At 44.2% G+C, this 22,316-nt stretch overlaps 1 protein-coding gene across 8 annotated transcripts in view; it reads left to right on the top strand.

Annotated features, from left to right (window-relative positions):
- NTM (neurotrimin) overlaps positions 1 to 22,316 on the top strand; it is a 943,472-nt gene that overhangs the window by 524,367 nt on the left and 396,789 nt on the right. For 6 of the 8 annotated variants that reach the window (XM_078058758.1, XM_078058759.1, XM_078058757.1 and 3 more), the window contains one exon: positions 21,600 to 21,684. In XM_078058758.1, coding sequence (XP_077914884.1) covers positions 21,600 to 21,684 — 85 coding nt within the window. Of the gene's footprint in view, positions 1 to 19,673; positions 19,784 to 19,991; positions 20,036 to 21,599; positions 21,685 to 22,316 lie in introns of those variants that run through there. The other 2 variants (XM_078058761.1, XM_078058760.1) reach the window with 2 other exon arrangements.

The following is a 22,316-nucleotide window of genomic DNA, read 5'->3' as shown; positions in this document are numbered from 1 at the left end:
CAAGAAAGCCATAGCATTTTCATTTTTTGTAAAGCCAGAATGCACTATTTGATTTATGTTAGCAATTTTCAATCATCTTTTATTAGTGCTAGATTGATTTTCTGTTCATATTTTTTAATGTATTAAAGCATAATAATCTGAATCACTTTCATCTCTGGTCAGCTGATTAAAAACATCACCAACGATTCCTTATTAAGAAGCTTGAATGAGCCCCTCACGAAAACCCCTTCGGATGGGAACAGACGTGTGCTAAATGAAATGGTTATCTCTAAAATGAAGTTGCCTTGAGGATTCAATATCAATTGTCTATGTCTCTGGGTGGTCCACCTTCGGCCACAGGATGGCATGTCTCAGGGAGTTTTCAGAATGGTTCATTCAGCCTTTCATTCTGGCCTCATTCCAGGCAAGTACTTCGAGAAGCCAAGGGTGCAAATGAATTCCATTTCTAATCTGCCTGGCTGTGTGAACTTGTCTCAAATGTGTAAGCTCTCCACACCTCTGTTTCCTCATCTATATAATGAGGACATTGATCGAGATGACTTATATGGGCCTTTTCAGGTCTAAAGCAAATTGATCTAATGAGAGACAAACACCGTCCTAACAGTGCGTTTATCTTTTGCTGGGAAGATGCCATGTGTTTATATCGAACTATAACACAAGGCGATATGTTTTACCTGCTAGAGAAGATATAAAACATGATAAGAATTCAGAAGTGGAAGATGGCTTCTCAGTGGGATAAGCAGAGGGGACTCCATGGAAGAGGGGCATCTGAGTTATGTCCTGGGGGGTGAGTGTTTCACTGACAGACTGAGTGGAAGATGAGACATGCCTTGAGATGGTAACATTGCACTCCTGGGAAAGAGGGAAAGGTAATCTGAAAGATACAGTGTCTGGAATTACAATGAAAAAGGCCATCTCAAGGAAGAGAGTATTTTAGGGGGCCACATGCTGCCACGAGATCAAGAAGGCTAACCGTTATATCCTGAGGAAACCCTGCTGCAGATAACAGGCCTCTGGTCCTCCTGATGGGCCCTGCCGGGTCTGCCAATGGCCACTGGGAAAACTCCCCACAGTGCTCTTCATGGTGGGAACTGGATTCGTGTTCCCCAAGCCTGTGGTATCTATAAATCTTGCTTATTGTTCTGTGGACAATAAATGCTGCTTTACCAGAAACTCAGAAGTGACACCCAGGAGATGAATGGCAGGCCTCTCACATTTCTCAGACATTTTGGACTGTCTTCCTTTGCTTTCTCTGCCTCACATTCTTTCACTGGCCCTTCTTCTTAACAACGGTTCTGATTCTTGTACCATCTGCCCTGGAGTTGTAGCCTTCCATTTGTCCTTCATAAATTATTCCCATTATCCTGTCTGGTGCTCCTCAAACTCCCCATGAGCCCTGACACAGAGAGTGTTCCTCAATGGAGGAAGATAGATTCTTGAATTTGTTAAACTGCAGTGAAGTAAAATGAGTCTTGAATTTTGAGTTAGAACAGTGAATGTGAGACCTAGATCTTTCCTATTCCACCACCTTCTGTTACAAATATGATCCTTTGTTTACCCATCTGTCAAATGGGCACAATGCTTCTTCCAGACAGGGTATTTGGGAGAGAATCAAATTACATGACAAATACAATTTATTTTGTCAATAATTTAACTGTACAGAGAGAGATAGTCCTTATCATTTTAAAAAAGAGTTAAAAAGAGCCATTCCATAAACAAAGTAACGTATGTGATTTAAAATTATGTGTGCATACTGGGGTGCCTGGGCGGCTCAGTTGGTTGTAATTTCGACACTTGATTTTGTCTCAGGTCATGATCTCGGGGTTGTGAGTCTGCTTGATATTCTCTCTCTTTCTCTTTCCCCCTCTCCCTCTGCTGCACGCTCTCTCTAAATAAAGAAAGAAATAAAATCTTAAAAGAAATTATGTGTACACATTGCATAGCTTCTCTCAAGCAGTGTGGAATTTCCTTTACAGTCAGGGAATGCTGGCCAGTTTCTTTCTTTTTTTTTTTTTTTTAAAGATTTTATTTATTTATTTGACAGAGAGAGATACAGCGAGAGAGGGAACACAGGCAGGGGGAGTGGGAGAGGGAGAAGCAGGCTTCCCGCCGAGCAGGGAGCCTGATGCTGGGGCTCGATGCTGGAGCTGGATCCCAGGACCCTGGGATCATGACCTGAGCCTGAGGCAGATGCTTAACGACTGAGCCACCCAGGCACCCCTGATGGCCAGTTTCTAACTGAAGTCCGTATATGGTGCTTCTTCATTTATCTTCCTCCATGCATTTTCTACTGGATATGGGATTCCTCCAGTGCTTCTACTGGACATTTGGCTGCAGAGCTCTTTCAAAGTGTGTCCACACCCTGTCCTCTGGCCGAGCGCACCTAGGTGATGGAGGCAATTGAAGGGCCTGTTTGACAACTGAAAGGTCAGTTTGCCCTCCTCGAAAGGAGTGGATCACACTGTGGACAGGATCCCCAGAGGGCGCTTTGCCCTTGCCCTGGATTGTCAGTTGCGTTCAGGCCGGCCCACTCCTCCAAGAAGCAAGAGTATCTTTCTCCAGAAGGCTGCAACTTCTCACTGCAGGTGGCCCACAGCAGGGGCACCAGCCTGCCTCAGTCCACCAGGTCAGCGCTTCTGCTTCCAGACAGGAAGCTTTTCTCCCGCCCGCCTGCCGTCCCTTCCCTGAGAACAGTCTCTCATAGCCTCTCTCACCCAAGGCAGAGCTCCGGTGCCATTTTTGGAGCTTAGAAGTCACTTTGAACCTTTGAGTTCTATGATAGAAGATTCCTCCTTGTCTGAAAGGATACAGGAAGGCAGAAAAAGCCAAGAACATGAGAGAAGAAGGACAACATATTTGTTCAAAACTGAGGATGGGGACAGTGTGGTCTTGGTTATTTGTAGGAATCTGTAGTGGGGTTAAGGTTTTAAAAACCTTTAAAAACCCCCTTCAGGGGCTTGATTGTTCAGGTGAAGGCCCTTTGAAATCACATCACTGCTGGTCTAAAATACATTTGAAAGTGTGAATGTTGGAGGAGGAAAGGGGGAGCCAGAAGCCCACTTGTGCAAATATAGGGACATAAATGACTCAGTTTCCTTTTCCGTGAAGAAGATAATGATGCTGAGTTGCTCTGCTGGCAGATCAGAAATGGGTGGGTGTTGTGTTAATTAACAGCATAAAGAATTGCAAAAGCATAAAAATTTTAGAAGTATCCTGGTGTAGTATGATTTTGGGTGCATTAAACAGCCTGCATATGCCAGTATTTATAAAAGTGAGGGCATCAGAGAAAGCTGGTAGCGGAAAGCAGAAAGAACGTGTACACAGAGCAAGAACAGCTCAGGGCTGAGTAAAGGAATCTAAAGTCGAGCGCCATGCTCGTAAGGTTGACGCATTTTTCCCGATTAAATGAGAGTGAAATACTTTGGATACTTTTGGTGGCAAATAACTTAACCCTTACTAATGGAGGCTTAGAAAATTAGGACATCGAAGGAGGTACAGTGTCCAAACGCTCAGCAGCAGTCCCGGCAACCCAGAACCTCACAGTTAGTCTTCATCATGCTTCAGATGCTGGATCTTCATCCCTTGAGTGGGAGGTGACTGCCTTTGTCCATCCTGTGCACCATCAGCTGACTATGGTCAAAGACAGGTTCGGTGGGGGTCTGGAAGAACACACCTCCTTCTTTTTAGTTAGGGAGGGATATCCAGCCCATCTACTGTGTAGTGTGGTCACCCGTGGCTGCAAATTGAAAGACAGGAAAATGAGTATCTGGCATTTTTAGCCTCTGTCATGGGAGGCGGACTCTGCCAGACGAAAAGAAAGGAGGGGAGAATAAAAGAATTTTATACAGATGTCAGCACCTGGCATTTTTGTAAACAATGGACTCATAGATAAAACTCTGGGATTCGTTGGGAACTCTTCACTCTGCAACACCTGAGATAATTGTGCAGCTTCTCTCCAACAGCCGCAATATGCTTGCCTAATTCGTTTGTCCCCAGTCCCTTCCCCAGTGTGTGGTCAGGCTGCAAAGCTTTGGCTTTGCAGTGCTTCCCCCGACCCATGGGTCATCCCCAACTGCAGACCCTCCAGGACATGCATGTGGTGCCTGCCTTGCAGATTGGATTCCTCTATTGTAGCCCTGGTGTGCATCATCACAGGGTATGTGAACGAGGGCTTGGGTACAGCCAGCAGCTTTGCATTCCTGTGAGGTTTACTTGCTTTGCAAAACTGGATATGGTAAAATATGTATATGGCAGCCTTGCAAACCATTACTGAGCCCCTGCTTGGCCCTGAAAGGAATGGGGGCCATTCTATGGAAAAAGCAGGCAGAAAGCCTGGTGGGAAATCCATCAGATGTCCAGCAACACTGCCTAACCCATAGGAGTCCATCTGCTTGCACCCTTCTCTTCCAAACCAAGCACCAGTCGCGCCTGTTCAGTAAACCCACTGGCCATTCTCTCTCTCATCTCCTCAAATTGCAAACCAACCACCGCAGCAGCAAAGGTTTCTTCCCTATCAGACCAGCGCAGCATGTGGAAGTCGTTCCTTCTCCTCCCTCTTTCCTGATGAATTTTTCATCATTAAAGGGAAAATGTCATTTTGGTGACAGATATTAGTATGATTGGTGTCAGGAATGAATCTTCCTTCCTCTGTCAGCCTTGCTTCACACAATCCTAAGACAATGTTCTGTTAAAAGGCCACTTCCATTTCAACTCAAGCAGCATTTGAGAAGGGCAGGCTCTGGCTGTGATGGATGGGCTTAGTCAAGGCTGGAGTTGTGCCAGGGAGCGCAGCTGGAGCCTGACCCGTCCACCACCAGGCGAGCCGGAGGAGGTTTCTGGGAAACCCATGTCTTACTTCTGGCTGAATTCTGTTGGGAGCGTGGTCTTAAAAAGGGGAAACCTGCAGCTCTATTTGGTGACAAGGCTTTAAGAGCTAGGAGATTTGCCATGATCAGTGGCATATAGAGTGATACAAATCCAAACACTTACATTGGAGAGCTGACCTAGAAATGGGAATTTTTGTTTTCTTTCAGCAGAAATGTAGGCCAACCTCTCTAGGTGTTTTTCTAGGTGCAGATCTGAGCCTTGCATGAGCTGGAGGTAATAATATGTTCCCCTCTACATCGTGCCTCATCCGATGCTCTGCATAGAATAACCTTTCGGAACTCATTTAGAGCTCAATTTCCTCACAAGTGAAATAAAGATAATAGTGCCTAGTCTATCTCTCTCAATTACTGAGAGATCAGTTCAATCCAATGAACTCATACTCTGGGCCACAGACTTTGCCAGGCCTTGGGGTGGTATGAAATGAACAAGAAATTGTACCTGCCTTCAGGGAGCTTAGATGAGTTCAGACAAATATATGGTCAACTTTAATCAAACCATACACACACACACACACACACACACACACACACACACACACATTCATTCTGCAAAGGGTTTGATTTTTAACTAAAGGGGAGAAGGGCAGAGGGAACATCAGTAAAAGCAATTTTTCATGAAGGAAATGGAATTTTAGCTGCTCCTTGAAGTCTGAGTGGGATTTAGAAAACTGTGAACAGAAGAGAAGGGAATTCTGGCAGAGCCAAATAGTCAAGTGTCTGAGATACATAGAGAAGCTGAAGAGTCAAGGGATGATGGATGAAAATAGAGGTGGGACCGCAACATGGACTAAGCCTAGAAAGTTGGCTTGGGATACTTCTAAGGGGCCTTGACTGCCAAACTTGGGAACTTGAGCTATATGTCATAGGCAGGGAAACACCAGAATTTTATGTACAGGTAACAAACATTACTGAGCTATGCTTTAGAAAGATAGAACTAGCTTTGGGTACAGAACTATTTATATCAGGAGCTGTCTGCTTTTCCTGACCTAAATCTTATTTTTAAAGTATTTTGTCATATCCTTATTACTATGCAAAATTAAGTTCATGGATACAATAAGTTACCTATATGCTTACTTTAAAAAATGACCTGTATAATGTCCTAAATGGATCTATGAGAGAAATAAATAGAAAGTGGTTGATAATCAAATAAGTGTAAAATACATCTTTAAGCCAGCAATACCATAGGATGTGATGAAATGTAGATGCCTGTGTCCCTATATAGACTCTCCATGAATGTGATGGTTACAATACAGAAAAGGGGGGCAGAATTGGTGACTCAGATCCCAGGAGAAGCAATGCCACTGGTTGTGAGATTTTTCAAACTGGTGGTTGTTCAAACTGATGAACAAATCAAAGCACACTCTTCTCTGAGCTTACAGGTAGTTTCATTCCTGGAGGATTAAGGAGCATTAAAACTTCACAAAAATGTTCTGTTTATATAGCAAATGGAGTACATCCTAGGCTTAGATTAAAAAAAAAAAAAGAAAGAAAAAGGAAAAAAAGAGGTTTCACTCACCTCAGTGCTTGGCGGGCACTCGACATCTGTGACTGAATATCCTGTGCATCGCTGAGTGTCCAGGCTCCTGGGCCCCCATGCACTAAGTGGCAGGACTGTCTCCATAATTATGGTGACAGCCAATCTCCCCAACCCCCAAACTTTTTACCACCCCCCAAGGAGTCTACCCTGTCCCTGTGAGAAAGCATTGGTTTAGGTAGAAGCAGGGTTGGGGGAAGAGAGATGAGATTTAATTAAAATAGTAGAGGAAAGAAATGAGGGCAGCCTTAGTGGTTAGTGGAGTCCGGAAACGAGGAAAAAATGCAGGAGACGTGCGCACACACAGGTAAGATAAGGGGTGTCAATGTCCCCGGTAAAGTTTAAAGCGCTATGCAAATATTTTTGCTGTTAGAGCTAAATGTCATTATATCCACTTCACAGAAAGGAAATCTGAAGCGCTAAAATGGTGCAGTGACTTTTCCAAAGACATAGAACAGGTCAGGAATTGCATTAGACACCGAATACCTCAGACCTACATTTTCACCATAATTACTAATGCAAAGGAGCTTCCACTCAGTGTGGAGAATTTTAAGCAGAGAACTGGAACAGAGCTAATACAAAGATGGAAACAACTTGTGGAAACAGTCAAATTCCAAGGGCTCTATTTAGCACCTCCTTATATCATGAAATGCCTGGGAAACTAGGATTCCAAACAACAATCGAGATTCTACCATCCAACAACTTCCATGTTTGCTTATGCCTCTAAATATTCATCAGTAACATTTAAGACAAAGGAAAGAGATAATTACAAGGGGAGTTTTTTTTTTTTCAAGATATTAAAGGTTAACAGGATTCTTGGCATTTGTGTCCTGTCAATTTCCATGTAATTATGCTCAATTCCCAGAATTCAGAGTCAGTTGTGCCTGTTAATGCTTAAAGATTGTATCCTTGGAAAATAATTTATAAGATCGTTTCTCAAAATTTTCAGGTTCAAACCAAGCACTCTGGCTAATATTCTGATTATTATTAGTGTTATTCTTGCATGGAGTGTGCTAGGAGGTCATAAGCTGGTTGTAGGGATTAGAGTGGATTTTTTATGAGTGTGGTGAGTTAGCTTTCCCAAGAGCAAAAGGAATGCACTGAAAATATTTATAAAATCTGATTTATAAACTTCTCTTATTTTGGTCTGATAAATAACAAGAACATGGAAAGGGCACCTCAGTTCCTTGGAACTCTACTGCCCCTTGAAGAAAGAAAGGGGTCTGATAGAGATGTCTGTGTAGGGGAAGGAACAACTAAATGGCTTCATGGAAAAATACTGAGACTTTCAAGTCTAGATGTTTTTACATGTTTATTCATTCAATCTTCCATCTTACACTGATTTATTACTGCCTATATTTTACCTCATTCTGTGTTGAGATAGAGTGATTATGAATAAGACATTGTCTACTTTTCTGTTCTCTTGTAATCTTGCACATTTCCTTTGTAATACGTATTCCACTTGTGATTCATTGATTATCTGTACAATTATTTCTAATGTTCATCTTTGCAGCAGACTGTAGCTTTGGGGGCTGGACCAAGAGCCTGACAGTCTCTGTTGTATCACACCACCTACTTAGCACAGACCCGTGGCATAAGTGTGAGAAGCCTGCTTTCACCCCAGCTGGACAATCGGAAACAATCTTTCCAACTAACTTATTTAAACCTTGATTTGGGGGAAATTTTTCTAGAGCCCTGCTGGTCTTGGGTTTCCCATATCTCCGGAGCACTGGGACCCCATGCATATTTTTCAGCTGTGTCTTCGTGAAATGAAAGTGACTAACAGTGCTTCCCAAATGAAGTTATAGTGAAGCAAACCAGGGGGGACACAAGATAGGCACCCAGCTTGTGTCATGTGCACCCTATCTTTATACACAGCCCAGAGTATTATCTACTGTTTTGGACTATGGCTTTCACAATGATCTTTCACTGCAGTGAAAAATGAAGAGTTATATGTAAAACTGATTCCTCCTCATCATATCCTGGAAAGTAGCTGACATAGGGAAGTGATGAGGTGGAGAAAAAAGGCCACGGGACCAAGAGTTTAAAGACACATATTGTAACTCAGTTCTGGTTGTGCGAAGTTGAGCCTTTAGAAGGAAGGAGTCAAGGAGCCTGGAGTCTATCTGGAAACAATGCTCAAGGAGAGAGTGAGGCAGGTAGAGCAGGTGTCTCAAGATGTTAAGAATAGAAGTCAGGAGTCAGACATGGAGGACATAGCGACCAGAGAGGAGGATAAGAGCAGAAGGCAGTCCTACGAACTCTGCCCAAAGGAGGCTTTCCCCTGCTCAGGGTTCACTTTGCACACAAACCACACACATATTTTCCTACAGCATTTCAAACATGCTCCTACTGAGTATACACAAATATGCTAGAATGGGTGTGCTGTAAGGTGTGGAGGGGGGGAGAGGACAAGCATGATTCCATTATCTCTAGCGATGTGCACAGTAGAATCACTGAGTAGAAGGGAACATGACATTAGAAAGGTCATACCAGGTCGCATCAATTCAGATGTCCTAGTTACCTGTTTCGGACCGTGGCAGTTTTGCATGGGAATCCTCCTTCAAAGGTTAGAGATATACATCAGACACCCCTAACCTAATAAACCCGTATACATCTGTTACCCATTAATTTGTCCCAGCCTTCCCTTATCCTATTTAGATACTATTTCTGCCTGTATAACCTTTTATACAGACATGCTTGTCATTATCTTTAAACTTCCAGCTTTCCATTTCTTGGGGTGCTTTGTTTTTTTTAATTTCTAGCTAGAGTTTGGTCTTGAAGTCATGTCCATCCTATCTTTATACTTCATGAATACCAAATGCCTTCATCTTCTTACTGTTTCTTCAGTGGAAGTCCCTGCCAGAAAATCTTTTTAATTTTTGAATTTTTCCCAGCTGTACTAGTCAATTTCACCAAATACTTATAAGAAACCTATTAAGTGCCAAGTATTGTGTTATGCCTCAGGAATATAACAGAGGGAAAGACAGCATTTAAATGATTAAAAGGATTGTGAATGCTACAACTACTGATGCAATGAGCATTTACCCTCTTCAAATGGAAGAGTTAAAGTCAGGTCTTTGGAAGAAGTTAGAACTTACAAGGATGAATAGAACTTAGCCAGGGAAATGCAGGGGCAGTATCCTAGGCAGGAATGCATCCTGTGCAAAAGCCCAGAGTTGAGAATGAGGAACCTGTGAGGAATCAAAATAAGAACAAATTAAAATAAAGACTGATGTGACTGTATAAAGGAAGACGTGACAGGAGAAAAAGGTTAAAACAGAAGCCACGTCATGAGGTTCTCGGAAACCACATCAAAGATGTGGGGCTTTGGGGCGCCTGGGTGGCTCAGTTGGTTAAGCCTCTGGCTCTTGATTTTGGCTCAGGTCCTGATCTCAGGGTCCTGGGATCGAGCCCTGTGTCGGGCTCTATCCTCAGTGCAGAGTCTGCTTGTCCCTCTCCCTCCACTCCTCCCCCCAACTTGTGCTCTCTCTTTCTCTCAAATAAATAAATAAATAAATAAAATCTTAAAAAAAAAAAAAGATGTGGGGCTCTACTCAAATTACTGCATGGAGCCACAGAGGATTGAATCAGCAGAGTGACGTGGTCAGATTTTCAGGAAAACTTAATTTCCCATTTTTAGCTTGAAATAGATCTGACAAGAGCAGCTGAAAGAAATCCATGTAAGAGAGAGGCTCACCATTCCAGAGAAGACAATAAGGAGGGAGGATGTCCTAGGCTGGCGCTGGGCAGCTGAGTTTGAGCGAGGTGGCCAGATATGAAAGATATTTCGATGAAGAAGCCACAAGAGAAGGATTGATTGGATTATGTGACTGGGCAGCGGTGAGGGAGAAGAGATTGGAAGTGACTCCTGATGTCTGACTTCAGAAATCGGGCACGGGAGGTTCCTTTGTTATTTGTGAGCTACAATCATAGCTATTAGAAGTAATATTTGAAGAATTTTCACACAGTAATTTTAAGGAAAGGTAATATCTCTTTCTTCATTTCTATTTTTCCCAATATGCTTCTAATAGCTTTCATAAAATATGTGACTCAACTTTTTTTTTTTTTTTTTGGCAAAATACCCTGATATTTGCAGACGACATTCCACAGTATCATACTCCAAAATGTGTTGTAGGGATCATAGCTCGGGAGTCCTTGGCCATGACTATTTCCAATGTGTTTTTTTCTGGGTTGTAGAAGAATAATCACTAGCCACTGTTTGTGGCATCTGCACTGCATGCCAAGGTTTCCCAGATACCATCTCATTTAACCCTCGCAGCAAGTATATGAGGTAGGTGATATTCATATTTAATAGAGGAGGAAATTGAGGCTCTGAGAGGTAAGAAAATCATCCAAGGTGAACCTAGCAATTTGAAGAGCTCAGCCTGCAAGCCAAAGCCATTTACCCCAACATCCACTCCTGATGGCTGTTCCTAATTCCACTGCCCAGAGTCCAGCATCTTAGAAGTACACTTTTTATTTATTTATTTATTTATTTATTTATTTATTTATTTATTTATTGAGGGTGAGCGGAGGGGCAAAGGGAGAGGGAGAAAGAGAATCTTAAGCAGGCTCCCAAGTCCAGGTCAGAGCCTGACGTAGGGCTCCAGCTCACAACCCTGAGATCATGACCTGAGCTGAAATTAGGAGTTGGTCACTTAAGTGACTGAGCCACCCAGGCACCCCTTAGAAGCACACTTCAGATGTTTTCTCCTAAAATATGTTGTATTGGATTTGCCCACTTCTCTGCACACTCACATAACTTTGTGGATTGTTTGCAGCTCATCCATGTCACCTGCAGATTTAATCACTTAAGGGAACTTAATATCTTCTGCAAAGTTGGTCGAGTTCTCTATGAATTCCCTTTGACCTCATTGATAAAAATATCACATTAAGGAATCTAGAATTAATACTTCTCCACATAGAAACATGCCAATCTCTTCTTGATTTGTGCCTTAGCTTTAAGTTAATTCTCCACCTTTGAAAAAGAAGATCGTCTCCTCATTACCTACTTTGTTTTTAAGGCATCTTTGATCTTGACACCTTGTCAAAACTGTTGTGAAAACTTAGGTAAATTATCTTCACGTGTTATCCCTTATTCACATGTACACTCAAAACATTTGTCCATTCTTTTTCCCCCAGGTTCAATGCTACCTGGGCACCAGTTAAGTCCATTCCTCCAAACCACTCACAAGTTGCTCTTTTTTACTACCTGCAGTACCCCTTGGGAGATTTTGGCAAACCAGAGGAAGAAGGTGTACAAAAGGTTTAGGGAAACCATTTCTTTCCAGGAGGCAAAGCCCACATCCACTCTCAGGTTAGGAGGAATGAGATGTTCTCACTGTAGACTTCATTGTTTCCTTGTGCAAGTTCTCAAACTCCTAATGGTAATGCATAAAGATGGGCAGATAAGGTGAAAGTCAGGATGATGCAGAAGCCTACAGAAATGTGTTCAATTATTTCTTGAATTTCTAAGACTAAATAAAATAGAATAAAGATGCTTTGAATGTGGAGGATTTTTTTTTAACTGAAGACACTATACGGATGGTGTGGTGTCTTTAGACTAACTTGACAGTGACTGAAGTAAAGAAGGAAAAAGGAAGTGGGATGGTTTGTGTATTAGCTGAGTTAGACACCCAAAGAAGCATGGCTTCTGTAGGCAGTGCAAATGCAAGCCTTCCTCAAGTAAATACTTCAGAATGCATTTAGTCCTCTTAAAAATATGTGGGATGGCTTCCAATCTGCCCACCTTTTCCTCATCCATGTCCCCATATTCCCCTACTTACCCATGTCCTTCTCTGGCTCCATCCCTCTCCCCACCACCACCTCCTCTCCAGGCACCTGCAAGGCAAACAGTGAGCACCTCACAAATTGAACTCAGGGATCTACACCTTTAGAAACCTTTGGGTGAATTATTTTAATCTCCATCACGTCCCACTCCTTGAGGAAAGTTAACTCAGCTTGAACACTAACCCATCTGATTAGGTGTTTCTTTTTAATCCACATGTTGTACTAGTAAAAGCACTTGCTGAAACCAGTGAGTGAGTGAGGGAGTGTGTGCATGTGTGTGTGTGATGTAGCAATGCTGTAAATGCGTTCCAATCAAAGCAAAATAACATCCCAGAAGTTCAGCCAGGACCACATGTATAATAAAAAATATTGATTGATCTCAGGGATAGCAAAGATCAGTTCTACCCAATTACACTCTCACTGCCCCTTCTAAAGCAGTGTGACTCAGGGATTATTTCACAGCTCTTAGTCTTTTATATACAGCTGTTATTATAAAATGATCTTTGTGACACATAAGATACGTATAACATTTATATATGTATATTTGCATACATATATGCGTGTATGTAGAATTTGCTAAGTATCCTAAACGGTTATCCTAAGAAACTCAGGAGAGATTGAGACAAAAACACAGCACAATGAATCTCATACATGAGGTCCAAGAGGAAAAAAAAATTGCTAACAGAAAGGAAAGAAAGTGAGAGAGAGGAATTAAAAATAAAAAGAAGAAGAGGGAGAGAGAAAAAGGGAACACACAAGCTCTTAAGGCAGAGATGGGGAAAAATAGGCCCCCCAAATGTAAAAACACACAGGGTATAAAACTTACTAGTTGAGTTGACCTCTAAGACCCTTCCAACCATGATATTCTAATAGTCTTAGTCTTAAAAGGATGGCTTAAATATTCTCTTTTATGGCTGGATGCCTAGCATAGACTATGATCTAGATAGCCATGTCCCAGCTAGGCTTTAGGGGAAGATTCCCAAATGGGCAATTAATTTAGATTTAATAGGACAGTTACTGTAAGTTTAAATAAATGCCAGTTAAATATTAACAGCGTATTTATTGAAGATTAACATTGCTGGTTGCATTGTGGGATTTTCTTTTCCTTAAAGAAATCCTTTATTGGAAGACTTTTAATCATCTTGGCTCTGCCATCAGCTTACCTTAGATGCAGGGCAGCTCTTTTTATTGCTTTGTTCAAACAGCACTCTGAATTGTGAAGTGCATACCTTGGTGCAGGAGAGAGTGGAAGGACATGAGGAGGAGGGCTTTTTCTCTACAGAACGACTGATAAGTGAATATGAAGGAGAAAGTGCTTTTGAGGATAGTGTCAAGAAGCATTAAAACTATAGCTTATGAGAGTTAGAAGGGCCCTTGGAAGTCACCTAAACCAAACTGTTCCTTTAGAAGCAAAGCGGAAGCAACTTGAGCACCCACATGCAGCCAGCAGGCGGCCAGTGATACCCTGGACCCCTCAGGCCCTACTGTGGAGCCACCACCTTACTCTAGGGGTTAACTTTTAAGAGGGCATTAGCCCCTTTAGATGCATTAGGAGGCATAAAATCTTCTCAAAGACCCATATATCATGAAGATGCTGGTTCTTTTGACAACTAAAAATTAAGAAAAAGAAACTAAGAATTCAAAAAAGCACCTTATCTAAGGTGACCTAATGATGGCCTGAGTTGAGACTAGAACCCAGATCTTTTGGTTTACAAAATTATACTTATATAATGTCACCTCCAGTAAAAAGTACAACTGAAACTGTTCTGAGCAAATTTTTGTCTCTTCTGTTGCTGCTCTTGGCTGGCAAACAAGGAGTAAAACCACTAAAGAAAATGCAGAGGAAAGGTTAAAGAGAGAAATGAGTAAAAGGCAATTGTTTTGGGAGAATAGAATTCAGGGGTAGATGCAAGCCAGTTTCCTCTGACAGTAAACTTGGGGTGTTAAGTTCCAAGTTGGGGGCTGGTGAGATTGTCATTCAGAGGGCTCTTTCTCTATGAGAAGTCCCAACCCGACTCTGGCGTGGCTGCATCTCATGACCATCAGAACTGGTGTCCGTCTATGCAGGTAGATGGATGTCTGCATGGACCCCTCGCTCCCTTCTACAGAGGTAATGAGGCTAATCCTGAAGCACTGTTCTGGGGGGTTCTACGGTAGGAATTAGGAAAGATGAGGCAAGCACAGGCTATTATTGTCAAATGATGAGTCTAAGATCTAGACCTGAGGAGGCTTTGAGTTCAGCCATCAGGCACACAGGAACAAAGAAGGGCATAAAGGTTCCTGGAAGGAGTGGAAGGAGGTGAAGGAAGTAGGAGCAGATTGTTCACTTAATGATGGGATGGAGGTGTCTCATCTTTGTTCAGGTTTTTTTCACTATGTTTCAGTTATATGTGGGAGCGCAACAGATCAAAGTTCCCAGGCTGCCACACGAAGAGCAAGCCCTATCCCGTTTCTCAAGCACAGGCTGTTTCCCACAGGCTTATATCCTGTGTGCTTTTGTAGAACACCGATGCTGAGACACTCTGGTGGGAGCTGGAGGGGCACCCTCTTCCTGTCCTGGTTTGAAGGCTAAGCTACTTCCCTTTTATGACCATGTCTCAGCAGGAAGTGTCTGCTGTTTTGTAATGAAACCTCTCAGGATCTGTACGCTGGTGGTGTTCACAGGCCTGTGCTCAGTGGGCTGTCCCTGGGTTCTCTGAAGATCAGGCCCTAGCGCTCCTCTGTCCCTGCTGGTCCCGGCACAGTGGCGCCCGCATTTCACCCCCCGCCGTGTGTGTGATAGGCCTTTGCTGAGCTCTTTACATCTACTGTCTTATTTCCTCCTCACACCACCGCTTTGTGGTAGGCACCACGATGACCATTATTTCACAGATGAGGTTATTTCCCCAAAGTCAAGGTCACACAACTAGTGATGAAGATGATGAGTGTTTGACTTCTGGTCTGTCCCATTCCAAAGCCCAAGCACAGTCATTCCTCATTGATAAATTTGTACTGAAAACATCAGTAAGTGAATGAACACAGAGTGTTGGAAGAGTTAGAGGTTTTCAATCCGAGTACTTCAAATGTACCCGTCCTTAGTTTAAATGAGGACAACCTGAGAATATGAAAGGTAGCTTCTGCCCATGCTCCTTCCTGTCTTGGGTTGTGTGGCTTTTGTCCTGTCTGCCCGCAACGAGATTCCTGCCCACAGCACCTGCCCCCTTCATCTCCACACAATGAAGTCCCAGATTAAAGTCATTTCTTGGGGAAACGTTTCCTCATCTTCCAGATTCCGTGAGCACCTTCTGTCATACGCATTCTCTCATTTCTTCCTTATCACAGCTGGATGTACTGTTTTGTAAAATCATTTCTTTAATATCTGTCTGCCCTGCTAGACAGTGTGCTTTACGAGGTTAAGGCCCGTGTTGATTTTGTTTTTGTCTCTCTCATCCACAGCTTCAGTGCACTGCCTAGCCCACAGATGGCATTGAGCATGCACTAAACGCCTGTTTGACGTACAGATGAATTTCTCACTTAACGTTTATAAATCTTTGAGTCTACCTCCTCCCCTCCTAACGCCACTTTAAATGAAGTTTGGGAAACCATGGTCAGTGCCTGGAAATCTGCACAAGCTAATGGGTCAAACAGATTCCAAGGGGGAGGTATATTCCAGCTTGCTTTTCTTAGCACTGAGAATGTTCTCAAGGGCTTATAGGGAGCATGGGGTTGAGTTCATGATAACTTCAAAATTCATGGATGTAAATAAAAATAAGACCACTGCCAAACCTAACAGCACTAGACTATAAGCAAATCAAAGGCAGGGGCTATGTCTTTCATTTTTATATCACTAACTCCAACAAGATTGCTGTTGTATCGGAAGAGTTCAAAATCTACCTGTCAATGTTTACTGAATACAATTGAATAATTGGATACCCAGAGGTATTCTGAGCAGTAACAGTATCACTTCTTCAGTAGTTTTCTCTCTTGCCCACAGATGTAGCAGCCAAAGGAGATATTTTATTCGTTAGCTCTGAAGCAGTGTCCTTACCTGACATGTGTAGCAGAAAGCTCTATTGGAACAGGAGCCAGGCATCCTGAGTTGTAGTTGTGATTTACCAGTTATGACCTTTATGTCCCCACAGTAACTACCTTTCCCTCCTGGGTTCAATTCCCCACTTATGAAATAAGTGGGTTATATGAAATATCTTCCAAGGTCCCCTCTGACCATTTCATTCTGTGATTCTTATTATGACCCAAAACCTAGGTAAGGAAAGATTCTGCCCCAAAGACCCCTGGCTTGTGGGGTGCTCCCCTTTGGGCATCTGGCTTTTGCTTTTTCAAAGTGCATCTGGCACTTTGATCTTAATTGTTCATTGTGCTCTCCCTTACTTTTCCGTCTACCTAACGATTATTCTTCTGACCATCTCTCCCCTTTATGTACCTCTTAGAAAGTTGTGTGGCTTTCAAAGTCCATAGATAGCCTAACCTTTGCCACTTCTTCCTGCTCTTCTCTTCTCTTCTCTCTATTCGTGACCCCTTTTTTCTCCTCGGAGGCTTCTTTCCCTCCTTCAAGTTGCTCTTTTGCTCTATCTGTTGAAATCCTAACATGTTGGACTCTAGCCCAGATGAACAATGATTTTATTTTGATCTTATATTCATATAGGTGGAAAAGAATAGCATGTATTTTTCCAGAGTCCGGCCCATCCCTGTGCCCCTAGAGGCAGCTCTTTATCCAGATCCACACTGCCCTTTCTGATTAAACTTTTCAATGTCTGCTCCGTGCCAAGCCACTCTAACTGCCCTGCATTTCTCATCTTCCTGCCTGAGCTCCTATTTGGAATCTCCACCAGGAGAGGGGGGCCTTTAGCCTTTTTAGAGAAGGAGAAGCAGAAGTGGCATTTCTTAAGCTAGTGCTCTTCTTTTGGTCTTTTGTGTGTGTGGAATATTCATGGCTCTTTAGTAGCTAACCCTGGCTTGCTGTAGGTAACAGAGTGAAACAAAAACAACTGCTGATTTCCCTTTGAATGGGAATTTCTTTCCTTTTCCAACCCTGCTTTAGCTTGTAGATGCTACTGCTGCCCAAGTCTCTCTCTACCCCTGTCTCCTCACCTGCCTGCACTCTCCAGGGTCTGCATGGCAAGATCCCCCCTCCCCCTCCTTTGCAGTCAAGGGATCATTAAAGGGAGTATGATTGTTTTCTTTTGCTCAGTGTGTGTGTGTGTGTGCATATGTGTGTGTCTGTGAGCTTGAAAGGCATTGTCCTATAGATATTTTTATAACCTGAAGCAATTACAGCTGTCAGCACAGAGACAAGATGTGACAAGTTGATTTATGTGTACAGTATATGTGTATGCAGGAGGGAAGGGAGGAAGGAGAGGGAGACAGGGGAAGAAGGTGGAGGTGGGCGCTTGTTAGGATGCTGCTTTCCAGGAGGCAGAAAGGAAGTTGTTTCTATAAAGAACACAAATAATGAAATTGCTCCGACTGTCATCCCTTTTTCATTAACTCGGATATGCTGGGAAAAATAAAATAAATCCAGCAGTTTTTATGAAGCATGAGACAGGATATAAGATAAGCCACTAAGCGTTGGTTATATTTAGTGATTAGGGGATGGGCAGGGAGTTGACATATGATTTTGATTTTGATCTTCATCTATTCAAACAACTTCATCAAGGAGTTCAAATGAAATGGATTCTGCCTTGTTAATTGCACAGACATCTCTGGTCTTTCACCACTTTCTAAACTTCCATTTTTGTTTTTTTGTTTTTTCTAATTTTATTTTATTATGTTATGTTAGTCACCATACATCATTAGTTTTTTTTATTATTATGATGTTATGTTAATCACCATATATTACATCATTAGTTTTTGATGTAGTGATCCACGATTCATTGTTTTTGTATAACAAACTTCCATTTTTGAATAAAGTTTGGGTCCTTGGGCCCAGAGGGCAGGTAGGAGGTTGTAAGTGGTTTTTCTCTCTGCACCCTGAGGCTTACCTGAGCTCTGCTGGGTTTCCTGCCTGATCTGCAGCTCGGCACTTTCCCTTCACGGCCAGAGACAAAGATGGCTTGACTGGCTTAGATCAATGACATGCATACGGTATAAACCGAACATCTTAAAGAGCCCCTATGAAGAATTATTTTCCTGCCCAGTCATAATAATGAAGTGGTGGCAGACAAAATGTATTAATAAAGCATCTTCCACCTTAAATGGATTTCTAAGTGTTTTCCTGTAGAGTTAATCATGTATGTAGGTCCCTCGGGAAGGCCGGTTGTTGTCATTATCCACATTCCCAGATGCAAAAAAACTAATGCTCATTTGTACCTACCTGGGAATTAGATGCAAGAGCCAGGACTAGAATTTATTATGAAAGGAATCATCCGTGCCATTCCCAAGCCTGTAGGGAAATGACTCCAAAGCCCAGAACGAATCCCCCTCCCTTCCCCACCACTGTAATTATTTCCAGCTGATGTGGTGAGGATGTGTGTACACAGAGGGGTTGGTGGGAGAGCATGAGGGACAGGTAAAATGGATAGATGGTTGATTAGAGGTAACTCCTTGACTTTAGGGAAAGAAGAACCCCAAATTCAGCAGACTATAAGTCATCAAAAACAATCTTACTCTTTACTTACTATTTCTGAAGTTTCCCATTGTAAAATAGACATAAAATAGGGTTCTTGCAAGAATGGACTGGTGCAAAAATAGGTTTTTCTCTTCTTTTTTTCCCCCAAAAATATAAACAAAACTCTCCTACTCTCTTTAGATGCCATTTTTTGTTTTTGCTTTTGCTTTTTTTTTTCCTGATAGTAAAGTCATTTCTTGCAGCCATAAGTTGACAATTGATTTTTTTGGTGTTATATATCAAATGGTCCCCACTGGCCAAAAGTAGCAGATGGGTTTCCCTGAGAATTTAATCTCAGGAGAAGTCACCAGAGATGAGGAAAAATGATCCTAATGATGGATTAATTGAGAGCTTCAGTGTAAAGTTGCTCAACTTTTCTGGTTGATCGATTTCTGGTCAACTATTAAAAGGGAAAAACACGTTTGCTCAGTCTGTCTTTGTTACCCTGGAGTATGGCTCCCACATCTGCAAACCCTACCTCCATCCCTACCAATCTAAAGTAGTTAGAGGAGGGAGTAGAAGGGTGAAATGCTTGTTTCATCTCTAACACACGTGTCATCTACGTGTAAGTGGTAGTTATTATCTGCAAGGTGTAAGGACTTCTCTGGCACCAGGACTCTTATAGTTAGAATGATTCAATCTTTTTGGTGTTGGCTGGATGGCTTTGGGAAGAACGTTTTTCTGTTATTTAACAGGTGTTGAATAAAACCAGCTTCCTGGTTGGATCTGATAGAGAGTTGAGGGAGAAAGAAACAAAGTCATCATTGGTTGCCCCTTCTCTATCCCCAGGGAGAATCTGGGTCAGTGTAGGGGGCTAAGATCTGGGAGTCCTTGAGGAGAGAGTACTCTAGTGTTGGCACTGCTGTGTGGGCTGGGCTGTTCTGGGCTTCTCCCCAGCTCAGGGGCCAGGCCCAGGAAGGGGAACGCACATTCGGTCTGAGCTGGACTTAAGGGAGAAATTAAAACGTAGGTATGCAGGGACCCACAGGAGCCAGAGAGGAGAAATGACAGGAAATGAGGCAAATTCAGTTTTTCCCTGGGTTTCGAGAATTCGAAAAACACACCTCTTAAGATGAAATCAGCTCTGCAAGGCTGTGAAACCCAGAGAACTTGGGAGTACACGGTATAAATAAAGCAAGTGGCTCACACTCATTCATCTGAATGAGCACTTTTGCAGGGCTAGCATCTTTTAACGTCGATAAAACAAGAATAAAGAATGTAAGTTAGTGTCAGAACTTGACCAAAATTTTGATGCGATTTTGAAGTTTCACATACTAAGGGGCTTCTGTGATTTTGCATTTATTTTATATATGGAAGATCTCTGTTTAGAATGGTGGTGTTGAGTCTCCGGTGTTTGAAAGTAGCTTTCCTGGGGTGGGCGGGGTGCTGGTAGGGCTGGTAGGGTGGGCGTTGACTATTGAATAAAAATTAGATTATTCTAAAGCATTCTTCCAACACTGTAAATTTACTCTAAATGCTAATGGATTTAATCTGATCATTTTAAAGGTGCATGCAAGCATGCTGCAGGGTTTTCCTTTCCTAGTTAATTAGTTTGTGACCCTTATTAAGATGTCTTGGGCTTATTAAGATTGTGTGGTAACTTTGCCTTTCTTCTTAATTTGGAGGTGACAGCTCTTCAAGGGGGGAAATGGTTAAACTCCTCGCCTTGGCTGGTGCACTGCCGCGACGCGGCGCGGCAGGGGTTAAGGTGGGCGCCCGCGCCCCGCGCCCCGCGCCCGCCCGCCGGGATGAGCGCGCAGTCCGCCCGCCCGCTCGCTCGCCGCCGGCCCCGGAGAAAGTGGCGGTCAGTGATGGAGCTGCTGCCATGACAACCCCGGCGGTCGGGGCCCGCGCGCGTCGGGGCTGCTCCCGGGAGGAAGGCGGCGCGGAGGCCGGGGGCGGCCGCTGAGCGTGGCGTCCGCGCGGCTCCGGTGCCGGCTGCGCCTCGCCTTCCCCAGCGAGCGAGCGAGCGAGCGAGGGGCCGCCGCGGTGCGCTCAGCCGGGCCGCTCCTGCCTCGGCCGCCGCCGCGGCGCCTGGCCCTGCCCAGACCGGCCGGATCGCAGCGGCTGCAGCGCGCATTTTGGCTCAGAGGAAGTTGACCGAGAGGCTGCCGTAGGAACCCCGGGTCCGGATCGCACGGAGCTCGGCGGAGCCGCCTTCTGCATGCTCTACTTTCCATCTTGGCTATTGTTACGGATTGTTTTTCTGCCGGCGGTCCTTCCTCCGAAACTTACAAAGAAAGTGTTGGATTCCCCCTTGTTCGAACTGAGGAATTGCAGACCACCTCTGGGAAGCCGGATCTGACCCACCCCCTGTCCCCTTCTGGTACCAAAGTGCTTACTCCACTCCAAAGTGCCATGTCAGAACTGCTAACGGGAAGAAGGGACTCCTGAGACGTGCCCACACCTTTGCACCTGCCTTGCGCTTCCCCTTTCTTGGCCATCTTCCCCAGCCGAAGCAACACCGAGGAAGCCCCCTTCGCTGTCCTCCGTGGAAATTGGTTATCCGAGGCCGGATTTGGGGGAGGAATATTAGACTTAGAGGAGTCTGCGCGCTCTTCTCCTCCCGCGCCTCTCGGTCGCCGCTAGTTCACTGCTGGGTCCCTGAGCTCGCTCCCTCACCCCACCCACTTCCTGTGCTCGCCCGGGGGGTGTGTGCCGCGCCGCTGCCGGAGTTCTGGGAAGTTGTGGCTGTCGAGGATGGGGGTCTGTGGGTACCTGTTCCTGCCCTGGAAGTGCCTCGTGGTCGTGTCTCTCAGGCTGCTGTTCCTTGTACCCACAGGAGTGCCCGTGCGCAGCGGAGATGCCACCTTCCCCAAAGCCATGGACAACGTGACGGTCCGGCAGGGGGAGAGCGCCACCCTCAGGTAGGGAGCTGTCTTTCTTCTATGAATTGACAATGAGGTGTATGGGTTGGGGGGGGCAGGGGCAGGGGTGCAGGTGTGTGCACTGGAACAGCTGGTACGGAGGTCGCTGGTTCCTTGGGCTGCAGGATTCACGGATGAGCTGAATGCTCTGCCCCGGGAACGTGGTGGTGTTAGGGAAACACTCAGAGGTTGGGGAGATGAGCTGTTTCCCCAAAACTGGCCTCCTTGGCCCAGGACTTGGTAAGCATGAGGGGCGGCTGAGGCAGGGAGCCACCGAGATTGAGGACAGTGGCCTGGGCACTGTGTGTGCCCGAACCTGGTGGCCATGGTGACTGGGGACCTGGCTGGGGCTCAGCGTGAATTGTCATCTCTGAAGTTAACGAGTCCCAAAGGACGAGTCTGGCTTCGTGTGAATGCCTTCACTCTGCCCATGCCATGGGGAGTTGCCCGTGGGTTCCTGTACTCCGGCAGAGCTGCTGTTTTGTCCTGGGCTTGCCTGTGTCTGGGCTTTTCTGGGGTGCCTTCATGCCATAAGCCAGTGCGTGGAAGGACATGCTTTTTCTTGTCTAAACATGGCTTTCTGAGATTGAAGTCATGGAGGTGCGTCTGATTTGTCCATGGAAATTATCATT

This window comes from Halichoerus grypus, chromosome 11, assembly GCF_964656455.1.
Source record: "Halichoerus grypus chromosome 11, mHalGry1.hap1.1, whole genome shotgun sequence".
Classification (NCBI taxonomy): Eukaryota; Metazoa; Chordata; class Mammalia; order Carnivora; family Phocidae; genus Halichoerus; species Halichoerus grypus.
Note: the sequence above shows the minus strand (reverse complement) of the source record. Positions and strands in the feature narration are given on the sequence as shown.